At 40.4% G+C, this 16,290-nt stretch overlaps 1 protein-coding gene and 1 long non-coding RNA gene across 2 annotated transcripts in view; one reads left to right on the forward strand and one right to left on the reverse strand.

Moving 5' to 3' along the window:
• The window catches only part of LOC111925709 (uncharacterized), a 28,418-nt gene extending 23,785 nt beyond the window's left edge, over positions 1 to 4,633 (reverse strand). Inside the window, exon 1 of the mRNA XM_086876574.1 lies at positions 4,278 to 4,633. Within this exon, the coding sequence (XP_086732700.1) occupies positions 4,278 to 4,441 (164 nt within the window). The 5' untranslated portion in view covers positions 4,442 to 4,633. The remainder of the gene's footprint in view (positions 1 to 4,277) is intronic.
• A 90-nt stretch (positions 4,634 to 4,723) lies between these two features.
• LOC111925708 (uncharacterized) lies at positions 4,724 to 8,167 on the forward strand. The gene is made up of 2 exons (XR_015283033.1): positions 4,724 to 4,922; positions 5,351 to 8,167. It is a non-coding gene; the product is annotated as an uncharacterized LOC111925708 (long non-coding RNA).
• Positions 8,168 to 16,290: the final 8,123 nt, after the last annotated feature.

Here is a 16,290-nt window from a genome sequence, read left to right on the forward strand (position 1 = left end):
TTCATAGTGACAATGGTCAAACACTGGAACAGGTTACTCACACATACTGTGTAATTTCCATCTTTTGTGATATTAAAAACTCAAGTGGACATGACCCTGAGCAACCTCATCTAACTTTCAACCTGACTCAGCTCTGAGCAGAGCAGTGGCCTACATGACCTCCAGAGGTCTCTTCCAATCTCAGTTATTCTGTCATTCTGTGTCCCAGCCTCAGTTCACCCAGGTTAGAACAGCAATTATGTCTTCACTACAGCCTGAAAAATCCAAGCATTGGATCTGAGAGCCAGTTTCCCCTTCGCTTTTTAGACCTGATCTGGTTGGCCAGTTGACCCATGCAACCATAGGGCTGCACACTAGATTAGGACAAAATAGTCACACTGGCCAAAAGAAGTGACTAACAACTACAAATTATTTATTAAATCAACCAAGAAAATGATTTGGCAGGAAAATGTAGAAAGCAGCAGGAAGAAACAGGTAAGTAAAATATTGCAGGGAAAACAACTGTAAAGTCACCAGACAGCATCACCCTGTGGCAAACAGAATGAGAACTGTGCACCAACGCTTCAAGTCAGCTATATTGTGCTACATAAAAAAATAGGGGGTAATGGGGGTTATTTCATAGCTGATGTATAATGGTGCTATATCTCTTTATTGTCAAACCACCGATGGATCATGACCTACTACTACATTTTAGGCAGTTACAGCCTAAGCTGGCATTTAGAGGTTTTCACTCGGCTAACGACATCAGAAATGATCAAAAATATCCCAGAAAAAAATACACCTTTTGCTTCTATTTCTTTTAGGCGTAAAAAAAAAAAATCACTGAGAAAATTACACGCCCAAAAACTATGTTAAAAAAAATTAAGGTTTGAAAGTCAAGCTCTGAAGACTTGAAAAGTAGCAGTTAAATCCTGTGACTTCAATTAAACCCTTTGACATAGACTTTAACTATGTGACTAAATACTACTTATCCACACAGAATCCATCTTCTTTCAGAAGGTGCATTGCTTACCAAGATGAACAAGTGTTCAAAACCTTGCTTTCTCCACAATTATTGTACATCACCATGTCACATTTAATCAACATGATTCAAGCCTTGCTTTAGGAACTACAAGGAGGAGAAAATCCAGGAGAGATACAAAAGTCATAATCAGTCACTAATTTTGGTTGTCTTATTTGAGATGCAAAGCGTTCTGAAAAAAAATTTGGTCTTAGATAATACAAGGCACAGTTCCCACAGGCCACATCATCATTACTTCAAAGCTTTAAATTTCCAAACTCTTCTGTGCATATGTGGTCTCAATAATATTCTTTTAAACACAGCTTGTGTATAATAAACATCTAGATTGAGGTAAATTAGGTTACAGTTATGCAAGAGATTTCTTAAAGTGCCATTCAAACCAAAGGGACTCCTCAGATACCTCCAACACATGTTTTAGTGTAAATCCACCTTACCAAACCAGACTTTTGGTCTGGTAAAACCGAATTTGCTTTTACACAGGCCAAGCTGCCTGTTTGGGAAAGCACTTTAGAGCATTAACCCAGTCCCATCATATACTTCAGATTTACGCAAGTGTCTAGGTATTATCCCCAGCTGGAAATGAGATGGTTAAACAACTTTCCTATTCAAGTTCAAACTGTGCTACTAGCTAGGTTAGCAAAATAAAAATTGCCAGCAAATTACAGAGATAAAAAGTACACCGTTCTATTAAAGTATTTTATATGTCTATGAGAGGCAGCGCAACCTGACAATTTTCTACCTGAAACTCTACTTCTAGATACAAGTAGGATTTCTTAGATGATAGCTATACTTCCTCTTGCCTCACCTTATTTTTAACAACTAAGTCTGACATCCTTTGAAGCATTGAAAAAAAACCAAAAAAACCAACTTGCTCTGCCCAACTTGCTACTTGTAACAAAATAATTATGGAAGTCCACCTGACTGCAGGCCACGGACCTTCACATCTAGCCATCAGGACTGCTTAAGGACATGCACTGCCCTTGGGAGCACATTCCCAGACAACCAGAACAAGTCACATAAGCCTCTTCCTGGTCCTCTTCAGCTCTCCCTTATGGACAAGTGAGAAAACCACCAAACCTTCACCTACTCCCTCTTCACCCACATGCACAAGCAGAGAAAAAAGGAAGAAAGCAGCCCTGGCACTTCTAAGCAGATGACTATGAAAAGCAGCATTTTATAGTGCCAGAGATCTTAAATGCAGGGAAATTAGATCACTACAATTGAGTACAGAGTTAAGGGAGGGTACCTGCAGATAGACTACATTACAGATAGACTATGTCCACACCAGTAAACCAAGCAATGCCAGGAATCTTTCCCTGGAAATGGAATTCACTGTCACACAGACTGCTGAGCTGCCACACACCAGCACAGCATCTTTGTAACATAAGCCAGCTACAGGTCTCCCATGCAAATTTCCTGTTCTGGAAGGCAAGAGAGTTAAACAGCATTGACAAGGGCTAACCCACAGCACTTAGCTTCAGAACCAGAAAATGGTCTTGGGTGCATTTCATTAACTACAGAGAAGTGATCACAGCCTCTCCAAGCTTTATCTCTTATTATGCCTAGAGGAATAAAAGTGGCAAATGCAATGATGAAGCACACAAGCAATGCCTGATCAGCAGCACCTGACAAAAGTCACCTACGCATTGTAGCGCACAAGAAGAAAATTAGAAACTCATAGAGTTCATCATGCCTTCTTTCTGTTTCCTCTGAGTAGGCAGACACTGCATATGAACTACTAATTTCCTGAGTCTCATTTATTTTCTCGCTTGAAAAAAAAAAAAGTTTTATACATTTAGGATACATTCTTACAGGATGGCTACTCTCTAATAAAAAAGAAAGGTAGAACAGCTAAGAGAACATACTTTAGAGTGCTGATGATTTGGCAGTAGATATTTCAAAGGGAAGTTATTTAGAAATTATTCTTCTTCTAATTACTAATCATTACCAAATTTGCTTCTGTAGACCAAGAATGCAATACTAGTGGGTCTATATTGTTATGCTGGAGCTACAGCAACATAGGCAAATACATTTTCACAACAGATAACTGTGCAAAAAGAACAAAAAAACCCATATTTGACAATTGACAATACACAGCTATTCTGTGTAACTAATCGTTAAACAAATCTCTTTCACATTTCTTTACATTTTCAGTTCACTTGAAATGGTCTATTTAAAACTGCCCTTTTCATAATCTGATGCCTCTGACGCCTTTGCTCTAATGTTAGAACGTGCAATATGTCCCACAGAAAATGCAATATGCAAAACCCATTTGCCACTGCTTAAGCATTCATTACCCATTTCAGTAAGGACAAACAATTTTGTTTAACAACCTTCTTGGGCACGGATCTCACTTTTTCACTTTGCCTAGCTCTGATCATTAAAAATTCCTATGTTACCTGTATCTTTCTGCAAATGAACTGTTTCCTTGGAAAAATGTTTTTGTTCATTTACAAGAAAAACTTTATCATATGAATTGTTATATATATATACACATATACATACACTAGGCTGCAGTGTATCATTTGACTTTTACAAAACAAGCCTAGAAAACCATGCGGCACACGCAAACAAAAATTACATACTCTTTTAAGTAGATTAAAAACAATCAAAACCAAGCGAGATGTTTCTATTTATTTTTTCCAGGAGCGGCACGCACACACGGCACCTACACCGACAGGTTGGAGAGTTGAGCAGAAGCAGCAGCAGCAGCCTGACGAGCAGGTGACAGCGAGCAGAGAGCTCCCCCGTGCCTCTCTAAGCAGTGTCCCGGCAGCCGGTGGGAGCCAGGCCAGCTCCCGGGACGGAACCCCGGCCGGAAGCGCGGCCCCCGCCCGCCGCCCCCGCGCCCGGCCCCACCGCTGCCGGAGGAGGACGAAGCCCCCACAGGCGGCTCCACGGGCCCCGAGACGCGGCCGAGCGCGCCCACCCGGCTCCGGCAGCGCTCCCGCCCCCACTGCCAGCCGACGGTTCCGGCGGCACCGCCGGGAGAAGAGGCGCCCGGCTCCCGGTGCCCACGCAGCCTCCTCGGGGCGCCGATCCCCAAGCAGTCCCGGACCACGGGCACGGATGCCCGGGGCTAGAACGCCTTCCCGACGCTGAGACCGCAGCCGGGGGAAGCGGCACAGCCGTGGGTCCCCAGGGCAAGTCTCTCCCCGCTCCCGCCGCCCGTCCCGCCGCCCCTCGGCCGGCCACAGCAGCAGCCGGTCCCAACTGCCGTGGCCGCGGCGCGACACCGCCGCTCGCCTCGCCTCACCTCACGGTGTGGCCGGAGCCCTGCGGAGCCCGGCGCAGCACAAGCCCGGCCTGAGCCCATCCCTCCGGGAAGTTTCCTGCCATCACAGCGGTCGGGGAAAACAAAAGCTTCAGAGCCGGGAGCGGGAGGAGGAAGGGCAGCGCAAGCAGAGAAGTGAGGGGCATTGCTCGCCCGCCGCGCCGCTGCCCTCGGATGCCGACTCCCGCGGAGGGCAGCCCGCTCAGTGCCGCCTCCCCATTTGCTTCGGCGGCGGCTCTGCTGCCCGGGCAGCGCCGCGGAACCGCGGACCGAAGACCAGGCAGGCGAGCCAGCGCCTCCCTCCCTTCCCTCCGTCCGTCCCGCCCGCCGGCAGCGCGCCCCGCGCCGCCCGTCCCGCCCGCTGCCGCCGCCGCAGAGCCGCCGAGCCCCGCCCGCGCCGCGGCTCCGCCTCCCGGGGGCGCGCGCACGCTCCGGCCGAGCGGCACCCGCCGCCCCCGGCGGCCGTGGGCGCTTCCCGGCGGAGCGGCCGCGCCACCCCCGTGCCCCGCTCCCGCGGGCGGCGCGGGCTGGGCTCAGCAGACCCGCAACCCTCCCGTGTCCTTTCTCACCTCCCAGCGCCGAGCAGGCTGCTCCTATAAAGTTGGAGGCGTCTCCTTAGAAATCCAGGTAAAAGATGCTGAGGAGCAGGATTAACAAATGCGAAGGAGCGCCAAGCCTCCTGCCAGGCAGAGACATAAATACGGTATGCGCTTAGTGTTACTGCAGTCCCGGTGTACATAAAAGGAAAAGTAATATATCTCTAAGCGTCACTTTATTATACGGAGTTGTTCCAGCTGATTTTTAAGGACTAAGACAAGCCGTTATGTCTCCTCATTGCCCACGCAGCTAACTTGATAAGGAGGATATTCCAAATAGGATGTAGTTGCAATGCTGATGTTGCATAGTATGTGGCATTGGCAGCCATATCACTTCCAAACTGGGATACGGTGACTACTTTTTCTGAGAAGAGTAAGGCCATATGCCCAGACTCACTATATCATATTAAATGGCTATGAAAGGATGTAAATTGATACTAAAACTATATTCTCTTACAGAGCTTGGTGTCTGAAGGAAGAGTCTTTCACAATCCCTATTCAAAGTGCATTTACCTGATTGCCGCTAAACACATCTCTCTCTCTACATCAGATCGCAACTGCACAGAGTGAACTCAGACCATTAAAGAAGAGAATAAGAAAGCTTCTCGTTCTCCCAAATGGATCTCTTAAGCACACAGCTGATGGGATGCCAGCAGAATGCTAGCAGCTACATCTAATCAAACCACTGATACTGCTTTGATTTTTGAGGAGTTCAACTCTTGATTGAGTTTGGCAGCCCTGCACCCACAAGGCTATGCCTGGGAACTGCAAGGCAGAGAAAAAACAATTCTTTCTGTCTTTGCAAAATTCTTGATTGAATAAAATTATTTCTTTATTCTTAAATCTTCTTTTACAAGTGGGTATGAGCACTATTTTTCAGTTGCTATATCCCATCAAAGTTCAGTTCTCATCACTGTTAAGTTCTGCTGCTCATTTTGAATGCAAAAGAAGATACCTAAAAGAACCTGTGGGCTTTGTTTTTTTGTGATGCATTCTGAACTCCTCCCATCTGAAACAGGCACAACTAACGTGCCTTATAGGGGCTTCTGATTTGTCTTGCTGTGGTTGGATGAAGTCTTTAAAGGGTTTTTTCAGCATATGGGAGACATGATATATTGATTCAATTTGAAAATCCTCAGATATTATCACTGCACTCCATCTTGTGGAAGAGACAACAACATGTTTTAAAATGATTCTGTAGTGGTTTGAGTAATTAAACCTAACAATGTTTGGTTCATACTGCCAAAGCAAAGAATTACATATAGCAATGAATACAAGAAGTTGCTTAAGTCTTAATTTGCCTAATTGTACTCAGTGGATTTGTGTAAATGTCCCTTTTAGATATGAGATTCACATAATCTTTGTTTTGAAAAGGAGCTTTAGCAAAGCATTCAAAGAGCCTAATTTGAAAAGTGAAACTAAAGAAGAAAATAATCTGCTTTCTAGGTGAGATTTCCAAGGAACAGTCCAGATTTGGGAGAGATTTGGGGATGGTGATCTGTTGGGAATATGTGGCTGGGGTAAAGATTCTGCTAAACAAGATTGCTCTGTAGGGAATTTACTATGTTTGGGGTTTGGTCTGTGTGGTTTTGGTGGTTTTTTTGCTACCCCCGTATTAAGTACAATAACCCAGTTGTATCTAGACAGTGTATTGAGGATCACTGTCTTTACAAGAAAAAAAAAAAGAGAGTGATGAGATTCACTCATGTTTTTCTGAAACTGCCTTTCATGGCTTCTGACCTTTTTCCCCTTGATGTTCAGTGCTGCTTTGGGAAATCAAAATAGGTATTGAGGCAACAATTGTGAACCATAGCAAGGGCATAGTCATACATATTTGTGTCTGACCAGATTCAGGGAAAATTGAGAAACTTATCTGAATTCACTGCTATAAAAACGTTAACCTTATAATAGTTGCCCTAGGACAAGCTTGAAGATAAAGCCATTTAACTTTAATGAATAACTTAAAATACAAAGGGCTAGTTATTCTAATTGTTCTTTGGGCGGAAGCAAAAAGGTTTTGTTGAAAAAAGACTGTAGAAAAGCTTAGTCATTCAGACCCAAAGAAGCAGGGGAAAACAAGTCTTGCATAGGAAGGAGTTAGGAGAAAATTCTATTGTACAAATGAGAATCCTCTGCATTACCTCACCCCAGAAGTAGGTTTCACAAGGTGACTGAACTTAATTAACAGCCATGAACTATGCTTTTCTTTTTCTTTTCTTTTTTTTGGCTTTTTTTCCCCATAACTCCCCCCTCTCTTGCAGTGGCAGTAATGTCTGTGCCTCTCTCTGTGATGTGGTGTGGAACAGCAGTGCAAATGAAGCACTGGCCTTTTCTGTTTCATTTACCAGGGAGGGGGTTGACAGCAGCTTGCTGAACGCTAGTGTGCTTTACTGCTCCAGACTGAACTGTCTGGTGAGGTAGAATTGATCTAACTAATGCCTCAGTGCAAACTAGGTCTTGAAAGTGGAGTGTCTCAGTCTACTATTCTAATAGTGGAGACAGGTCTCATTAATTCCTGATGTATACTAAAGGCAGGCAATCTTCATTGACTACAAGTGTTTGTTAGCCTTTTCCAGACTCCTTGGTCATTTTCCTAAAGCAATGACTCACTACTCCATCACCACACTGATTACATTAAATTGTTACTATTATTACAATGAAAGTAACATAATGTTTATGTTAATTCACTTTATGTGCATTGTCAGAATTCTTGAAACAGTCCTCAATTGAAAGAAACCTACATGAGCATTTTGGCATTATTTAGACTCCTTCTGTTATGCTCTTCAATATTGTATATAAAAACTTGGAGCAAATGACCAGACCTTTTTGTGAAACCATTAGTATTGGGGGGGGGGGGGGGGGATCAGGACATTACTGGTCTTATCTGTCTGTCTTAAGTATCTATCTACAGCAAACCTCACAGATTTATTTTTTTATTCTTACAGAACAGGCCAAGAGTAATGCTGGGGGAGGGTTAACAGGGAAGATTCCCCAAAATGAAGTCTACTTTTTCGAAGCATTCAGCCTGGATGATTAGAACAATGCTGTTAGGTTTGGGTTTTTTTCTAACAGTAGCAAGAAAACATGCAGATGAACAGAACAAAAGTTAGATGTTAAGAGAACTTATATTTGCATTTCCTTTATTAAGCAGAGAGTGGTATAGAATCCCAACAGAGTCCTGAGCTTCAAGGCTGCCTCTGAACTTTGTGCCCAGGAGAAAAGAGACTTCAAAATGTAGTTTCTACTACATGCAAATAAAAAAAAACCCTTATCATCCTTTTTGCCTGCTTTTTTCTTTGTAATAAAATGAATTTGAAGACATGAAAAGACATGGTACAGTGTAACAAGGAAGAGACAGTACTGGGGTCTGACCTTGGTGGATTATTCATGTGCTGGAAGTTACACAAGTATTTTGTTCTGCTTACCACAGTAACTGGAACAAAGGAAGGAAGACTGGGTGAGTAAGGATTATAGTGGAAAAACAGGCTGCTATTTTGAAATGGAAATTCATGACATTGACCTGAGAATTGGTGCAGAAGGCTGGTGAATTGGAACTACCGAGTTTGAAATGTAGCATGAAAATGCTTTAACACCTTTTTTCTAGAAAAATGAAATCCTCTGTGTTTGCAGTGGAGCACATAGAAACTAATCATTTCCTCACAGCTTCATTACTTTGTTTTTTATCCTGTTTTCACTCTGAGAGGAGGAAAGAGAAAGCATGTCAGCAAATTTTTTTCTCATTGCCAAGCAAATATGAGATAGTTTAATATACAATTTCAGGTATTGCCACACATTCAGTGTCTCTTGTCCTCTTTTGGCCATCTGACTGATATTGTAGTAATTCCTCTTTTATTTCTTATAACAAAGATGAAAAGATGGTCAACAAACCTCACAAATTCACCTGCCTCTCAAAGGCCATTTGCTGGTTCAGTTGCTACTGTTTGCCTTTGAAGCGAGATAAACCAAAGCTCTATTGCATCTGTGCACCATCCATATCAGCATGAAAAAAGTGTTTTGAGAAAATTCAGCTTTCAATTTCCAGTCTACAAGACCCTGTAGTGCCTGGGCTGTAACTTAAATTTTTCAGTAATTATAATAAATTAAGGAGCTTGGGGAAGTGGAAAACATGGTACAGAATAGTCTCCAATACAGTATTTTGCTCTTAAAGCTCAGTTCTGAGCACCATGTATCTTCATCCCATATCCCAGCTTTAAGAAAGGAATGAGACTCACAACACTTCTCTTCATTTGAACTCTCCCATAATAGAACCAGCAAAATTCTTCTTGTAGTTAATATGCTGGACAGTGAGGCTATGTCCAGTATTATTGAAGCTGATAAACTCTTTTTGATTTGTTTCCTTTTGTTCTGTCGTCCAGGAACCAGGGGGAAAAAAATATTTCCTGGATTTCCTAGAGAGAAACTACAAAATTCTTTCCCCACTCTCTGCCCTCCCCTCCTCCCAGTTCAGTGTTTCCCATGCTTCCATGATTAGGGTGTAATAAAATAAGTGTAGTCTTTCCCCCATTCCAATCCCATCTGCACCTGTTTTTGGAAATTTTCTATTGTGTCACTTTCAGCCTAGATTTATATCTACTTCAGTTACTTGATATAATTTTCAGTAGGATCTCTGATACATATTGGTATCTCTGTTTTGAAACAGTTGTTTTTACTGATAACATAGGAATTAAAATTAGCAGTCTTAGTTTTCAGCAAATCCTTTGGGACCCTTACATTACAGTCCAGTGAAACTGGCTGGAATGATTTTCCAAGGTATTTGTGAAAGAAACTATCTACAGTGTAGTGTCTGAGCATATCCAGTTTTTGTTCAACTACACTCTAAGAAAAGAGTAACAAAATAGGACTTCTGCCACAAGTGCCTTTCTTTTGTGATGGCACAAATTTGGTAATGTAATTCTGTGCATCATGTTAGAATTGTTGCCATTCATTCATCAGCAAATTTGACTTTTAGAAGATGCTAGAAGTGAAGATGGACAACATAGATGATATTTATTAGAAACATTTTCATTTCTTTTTATTCAGAACCAAAATCAATGTCCCATAATCTTAATTTCATGAAGTTCTCACTATAATAAAAGAGGTTTCTGAACTGAAAACCAATAACAAATGCTTCATAGATCCTCCATTATAAAAATAATGGTGAAAAACTCATTTATCATTGAAAGTGAGCATTATATTAAGTAAGGTATACCATTAAGTAAGTAATACCATTTACCACTGGGAAATACCTGTGTTGGAATTGCCTTCTCTGAACCGGTAAGTAACTTCAGCAAAAAATGAACATGAAATAGTACTTTAAAACAAAATTTTCTGTTCAGTCAGTTTAATGACTTTTAATGAAAATATAAGAATTTTATGGAGATGTTGCACATATTTTTTAGTTCTCTCTTTAAAATAGTTTACCCTATTTTAATTGAACCTGGGATTAGCTAAATTTTCAAATTCTCTGTAAATTCCCTTTGTCCTAAATATGCCATACCATTTTTTGAACAGCATTAGTAGCTCAAGAGTGACTTTCACCCGTGGAGGCCTTTACAATTCACACCCCTCAGAGAGGAAAAAAATGTCCCAAGGACATCCATGAATGGAGAAAATGCCCCACTGAGTTGGACTGTAGATATATATATATTTTCTTTTTCTCAGAGGGTGGCAAGAAACCCTAGCACACATCAGGTGTTTTGAGTGTAAATCAAATACCATCTCTCCTCTAGAAATGCTCATTGAAGTTCCAGCTGTGCTTTTCCCTCTGCACTTTTTATTTACATACTCCCTAACCAAGACCCTTTCAAGTTGCAGGATCTCCTCATCAACAGCTTCCAGGCCCTGTTGGTTGTTTGTGTCACCAGAAGAAGGAAGCTGGATGGAGGGATCCTAATGACAGTGGAACCTGTGTATATTCATTTCATCATCCTCCCACATCTCCAGGCAGAGCATCACTGGGCTCCTTGGTTAGCCTTCAAGAAGTGATGAGTGGTGTCAGGGTTTCTCTGTTTCATGCCCTCCTCCAGTTCCCTAGCTCTGTATTTTCAGCGCTGCAACTCTTCCCTTCCTGTCATTTGTTTGTTGTTGTCTGTTTTTCATCCTTGTTTTCATTACCTATAGCCCTCTCCCTCCCTTGGGGGTCTTCAGTGTTTTGCTGATACAAAATTCTGTTTTTTCGAAGCAGAAAAGCAAGTAGAAACAGCAGCAGTGGGAGAAACTATTTACAGAATGCACACAAGCTTTGCCACCTTCTTCAAACTCTTTTCTTTGTACTATCCTAGCTTCTGTGGCTCTTACAGAGATAAATCCTTGCCTAGTCCTTTCACTGTCCTTCTTTTGGACTTGGACATGAACTTATCCAGTTCCTGTTTGAACCTATTGCTGGAGTCTGCTTCCACAACCTCCTTTGGCAGCAAGTCCAAAAATGCACTAGCCACTGTAATGTGTTCTTTTTATCTGTTTTAATTTAATTCCACGGAATGAGCCAAACTCTGAAATTTGATGAAAAATATTCCTCCTTATAGCCACCTTCATGATTTCATAAAGCTTGAACAAGTCTCACCACTGCCTTCTCCTAGCTGAAAATTTTTGAGTCTGATCTCCTAAAACAGCCTCTCCATTTAATCCCTTTAATAATTTCAATTGTCCTCTATGTATCTTCCCTACCTTTTTCATGTCCTGCTCAAGATATTAAGACAGATTTCTTTTTAGATCTTGTGAACAATTGCTTTTACCATTTTTTGTGTAATACATGAATATGTCTATTGATCCCAATGCTGTAAATCTTCCAAAGGAACAGTTCTACTTGGAGTGGAATTCTTATTTAAATAAGCTCAAACATATCTTTATTATAAGGTAGATGAGGTGAAAAAACCACTAGATCCTAGCTAGGAAGACAGGAGAGAGAGCAAATTAGAGTTGCCTTTGGATCAGTACCTGAGACCTAAGATTGAAAAGCCAGCTGCTTATTTTGGGACTGGTGATCTCCATGCTGTGTATGGAAGGAGGAGAGGAAGGGGTGTTCCTTAAGCATCATTGAAGTCTTCATAGATTTTGGTTCTTTTTCTTAATTTAATTTCCAGTTTTTAGATGCATAAGTGCTGAAAGTGAACTAGGAGGTTTTTATCAGAGGCTTTATGGTATTGAGCTGTTTGCGTGTGTATGTGTGGAGATATCCCTCATATGATGCACTCTTTGAATTGAAGGTCTTGCACTAGAGTTGAAACAAAGAGATAGAGGCTGAGGAAAGAAATATTTTAAAATCTATTTTTCTTAAAGAAGTAATTGCTTTATAGAAATCAGGCATTTTGCATATTACATTTTTCTTGGCACATTAGCTCTTCTCAATTCAGTATTCATATAAAATAACAAATACAGCTGTAAAGGCAATTGCACAGACAGCAGACTATTCTTCTATAAGGTTCTTTGCTATTTTGGTTTTGTATTTTACAAATCCAGACATTTTAAATCCCGTTTTATAGCAAATAAAAGAAGGTGCTATCTTTTGGGGGTTTTAGGGCATGTTATAAAATATCCGAAGAATATATAAAATACCTATTTAAAAAAATCTGTGTTTTCACATTGTTCTATTCTTATGAATGCTGATTACTGGAGAGGAAAGGATTGTTAATGTGAAAGCCCTATGTCCTTTTAAAGCAACTCTGTGCTATTAAAAGTAAACAAGTTTGAAATAAAGTCCTTTCTAATATTATGATTGATGCCTATAAGAACACAGGCAGTGAGATGGCAATCATCAAAGAGGGAGAAGAGCTATGAATAAATTTAGGGTTGAAATTTAAAACATTTCTAATTATCAGAAGAATTAGGTTCTGGAACAGTTTTTCAGCAGAAGTCTTGGTGGGATGATCTTTCTGTACAGAGATGGCATATGTGATTTCTAGCTCTACCAACTTAATCAGAAGACTGTAACACAGCCTGCAGTCTTTATTTCTTGTGCAGAACCAAGTAATAAAAACTCCAATCCTGAATTCCATAGTCTAAGCATCCTAGTCAGTTTGTGTGGGACCTAGCTGCATTTCTAATTTAGGGATTAAAAGGAAAAAATCCACATTCTTCTCCACTATACCTTGCCTGTGCAGACAGTGAGTCCTTACTGAGCAATGGAGTTATTTAACATAACTTTTGTGAAAACATCGGTGGAAGTTATAGACACGACTTTTTTTCTGCTGGAGGGCACTGCCATCAGAGTAGAGCTGGCAGAAAGGCTCATACAAGTGTTTCTTATTTTCTTCAGCAAAAGGTCAGGCAAGATTAGCTCAAAATACATTAAACAATAGGTTAAACGATGCTAGCTGACTTTGTGCAGGAGTAGATTAGGAGTGCCCACAAAGGCCATTCCACAACTGAGCTCCTGAGGCAAGTGAACTCGGAAAGAAAGGACAGCAACAGCTTCTGCCATTTCTGTGGTGACTGACACAGCTCAGTAGCTGTATCCATGCAACCAGTTATTTCTGCTTCAATCTGAATTACAGTCTCCTTGCAGAGAGGACCATTGAAACATTAGGCTTGTAACATTTCTGAACAGGTTGAAAATGCTTTGCTTCCAGATATATGCATTCTGAGATGCTTTCTGTGGTGCACTGAGAAATGCCTGATAGATGGAAGAAAAAAATCAATGGGCAATACAGGCTTGTGCTTGCTTCCATGCTGACCTGATGCCCATTTCTTCTTGGCCTGTTTGGATGGTTCTGAGCCACACTGCTGGTCCTTGCAAGTGCTGAAATGCTGCTGAATGGGTGTTTGACACTTTGACCAATGAATGTCAGTAGATCTTTACAGGATCAAGATAACCAAATGTACCAAAGATAACAAAAATGTACCAAATGATAACATCTGCTTTCCAGCAGTGAGTGACTTACAAACTTCCTAAACCACTTGTTCTTCCTACAAGTTACATCCCAGCTGCTGTGTTTATTAACTACACATGAACTTTAACTTCAGTATTGGTTTTTGGGATGCTTTTCTACTTTGTTTTAAATCTACTTATGCTTTTGGCCTCCATAACATCTCATGGCAATGAATTCCACAATTTAATTATGCATTAAAAGAAGGACTGGTTTGCAGGACTTGCAATGCACTGTAGCTACATATTCCTCAAGGCCTGTTTGCCATTTTAGTGCCCTCGTTGCAAAGTTCCAGCCTACAGGGACACACAGAGAAACTAGAAATGGAAAAGATCTATTGTATCATAGTGTTAGCTCAGCCTTAATAGCAAATGTTTCAGTCACAGCTTGACATGATAACATCAATGTACTTAAAAGATACAGCAGGTCTCAGAACAGTCTGCAGGGTGTGAAAACAAAGACTTCTACAGCCCCCAGGGTGTTTTTTCTCAACAGAATGAACAGGGCAGGATTCATGCTAGAGCTGCTGTGAACATCTCTGTTGGAATAGTTGATATTTTCAGTAGGCTTGTCATTTTCCGGACCATTGTAGTTCTAAAGATATTTCCTGTCCTTCTCCAATAGTTGCTAGACTAGCACTGTGTGCATTTCCTTGTATAGGCATTACAGAGATTACATTTTGTATCAATGCACCACAGTTTGTAAGTATCTTCATGGGGAATACAGTTGGTTTTCCATACCATAAGCATTGGTTAAAGAAGAGGCAACAAATTGGTGACAATTTATCACAGTCAGTCTAGAAGTAGAGCTCAGTCTTGAAACATGAAGGTAGTAATTTACTGTGGCAATTTTATAAGGATTACGCAGGATTGTTTCTCACTGGAAATCACTTGATCAATAGTGGGTTCCTCATTTTTCCCCTAAGCTTCTTCTGCATTTCAAAGAAGTAGGAAATTAAGGAAGCATTACATCACTTTATTTTAGATCACATTAGAGCATCACATTGGTCATATCTAAGATTATATAAACTATGAAATAAGAACAAAAGAAGAACTCAGAATTTCTAACCATGATTGATAACCAAGTGATTGAAAACCACAATTTCCTCTGGAATTATTCAGAATAAATAATGCCCAGCTAGTTTAAGCAAAAACTCCTTCAGTAACCTACTGACTACTTTTCCTAACAGAAAACATCAACACTGCAGATTTATATAATATTTTTATTTAGTGGCAATCCAAAGTGGTATACAGATGATTTATGGGACTATTTCATGCATCTCTAAACAGCATTCTCTTCTTGAGTAGAAAAAATATCATTATCAACAATAATACACTGTATTCTAGATCAGCAGTGTGATTTCTGGATATCTGGAAAATTCTATCTGTAGGCAAAATATATAAGCTGCTGTCCATTTTCCTCTTCTCAGAAAATAATAAGAAACAAATGCTGAAGAAAATGCCTGTGTGCTGAAAACATTCCTCCAAATCAATCCTCAATATTTGATTAAGATATCATAGATTTTACATTAACACAGATATTTTTTTCTCAAAGAGAAAAACTATATTATGGGTTTTTTACTCAGGAAGTTTTAAATCCTTCAGTCCTATTATTGGATGAAAAGTTTTATTTCCATCCTTTTTTAAATAGAAATCTGTAAGCCTTATGATTATAGAGAAAATATTATAAACCTGCAGCAAAGGCTCAGTAATTGCAAACCAAATAAACCATAGCAACCCCATACTTCTTTTAAAAATCTTTGATGCTTGAGGGCAGTAATACAATTCTTGACAGCTGGGACAAAAGACTTTACCATGCTTGGAACTGAACAATATTGTAATTCCTACCTCTTTGTAGCCATTTGTTGTAATGAGAAATTACTTAGATGGTTTTATAGCCTCACTTTGCACTTCAACAAACTCATACAGATGAGGTGACTCCAAAGTGAAGATGTTACTTATTTTCAAATGTATGTCCTTTGTTCCAAAGTGCCCTCAATTAATGGAAACATTCAGTGGTGTGCTGAACAAGGACACCAAGCTTTTGTAACAGATAAAATTTTTAAAAACTCAGTTATTTATCACATCACCCGCCTGAGTTTATTTTACCGAGACAGAAATGTCATACATATTTTAATTAGCACAGTATATACTATTGCTAGGTTTTAAACCAGGAAAAGGTTTTTAATATCTGATAATATATGTAGCAAGAAAAATAAATTGCTACTTTGTAGTCGGCTGAAAACAAAATTGGCAAAACTTGGTACAGGGCAGTTACTTAAAAAAACCCCGATTCTGTCAATACAGATCTCAAAGCTCATCATAGGTTAATATATACTTTTAACCTTTTAATCTATAACTTTTTTATATACTTTTAATAATGATTTGTATACATTTCTAACTGAAGCAAGCCTTCCAGACTGCACGTGCATGAAATCCACCTACCAGGGTGGATATGGGGACTGTGGAGGAAATGAGATACAAGCAGCTCCACAACTGTGCACGGACTTTGAGGAAAAAATGGATGCCTAGTGAA

The sequence above is a fragment of the Cyanistes caeruleus genome, chromosome 2 (genome assembly GCF_971803275.1).
Source record: "Cyanistes caeruleus chromosome 2, bCyaCae1.hap1.1, whole genome shotgun sequence".
Lineage (NCBI taxonomy): Eukaryota > Metazoa > Chordata > Aves > Passeriformes > Paridae > Cyanistes > Cyanistes caeruleus.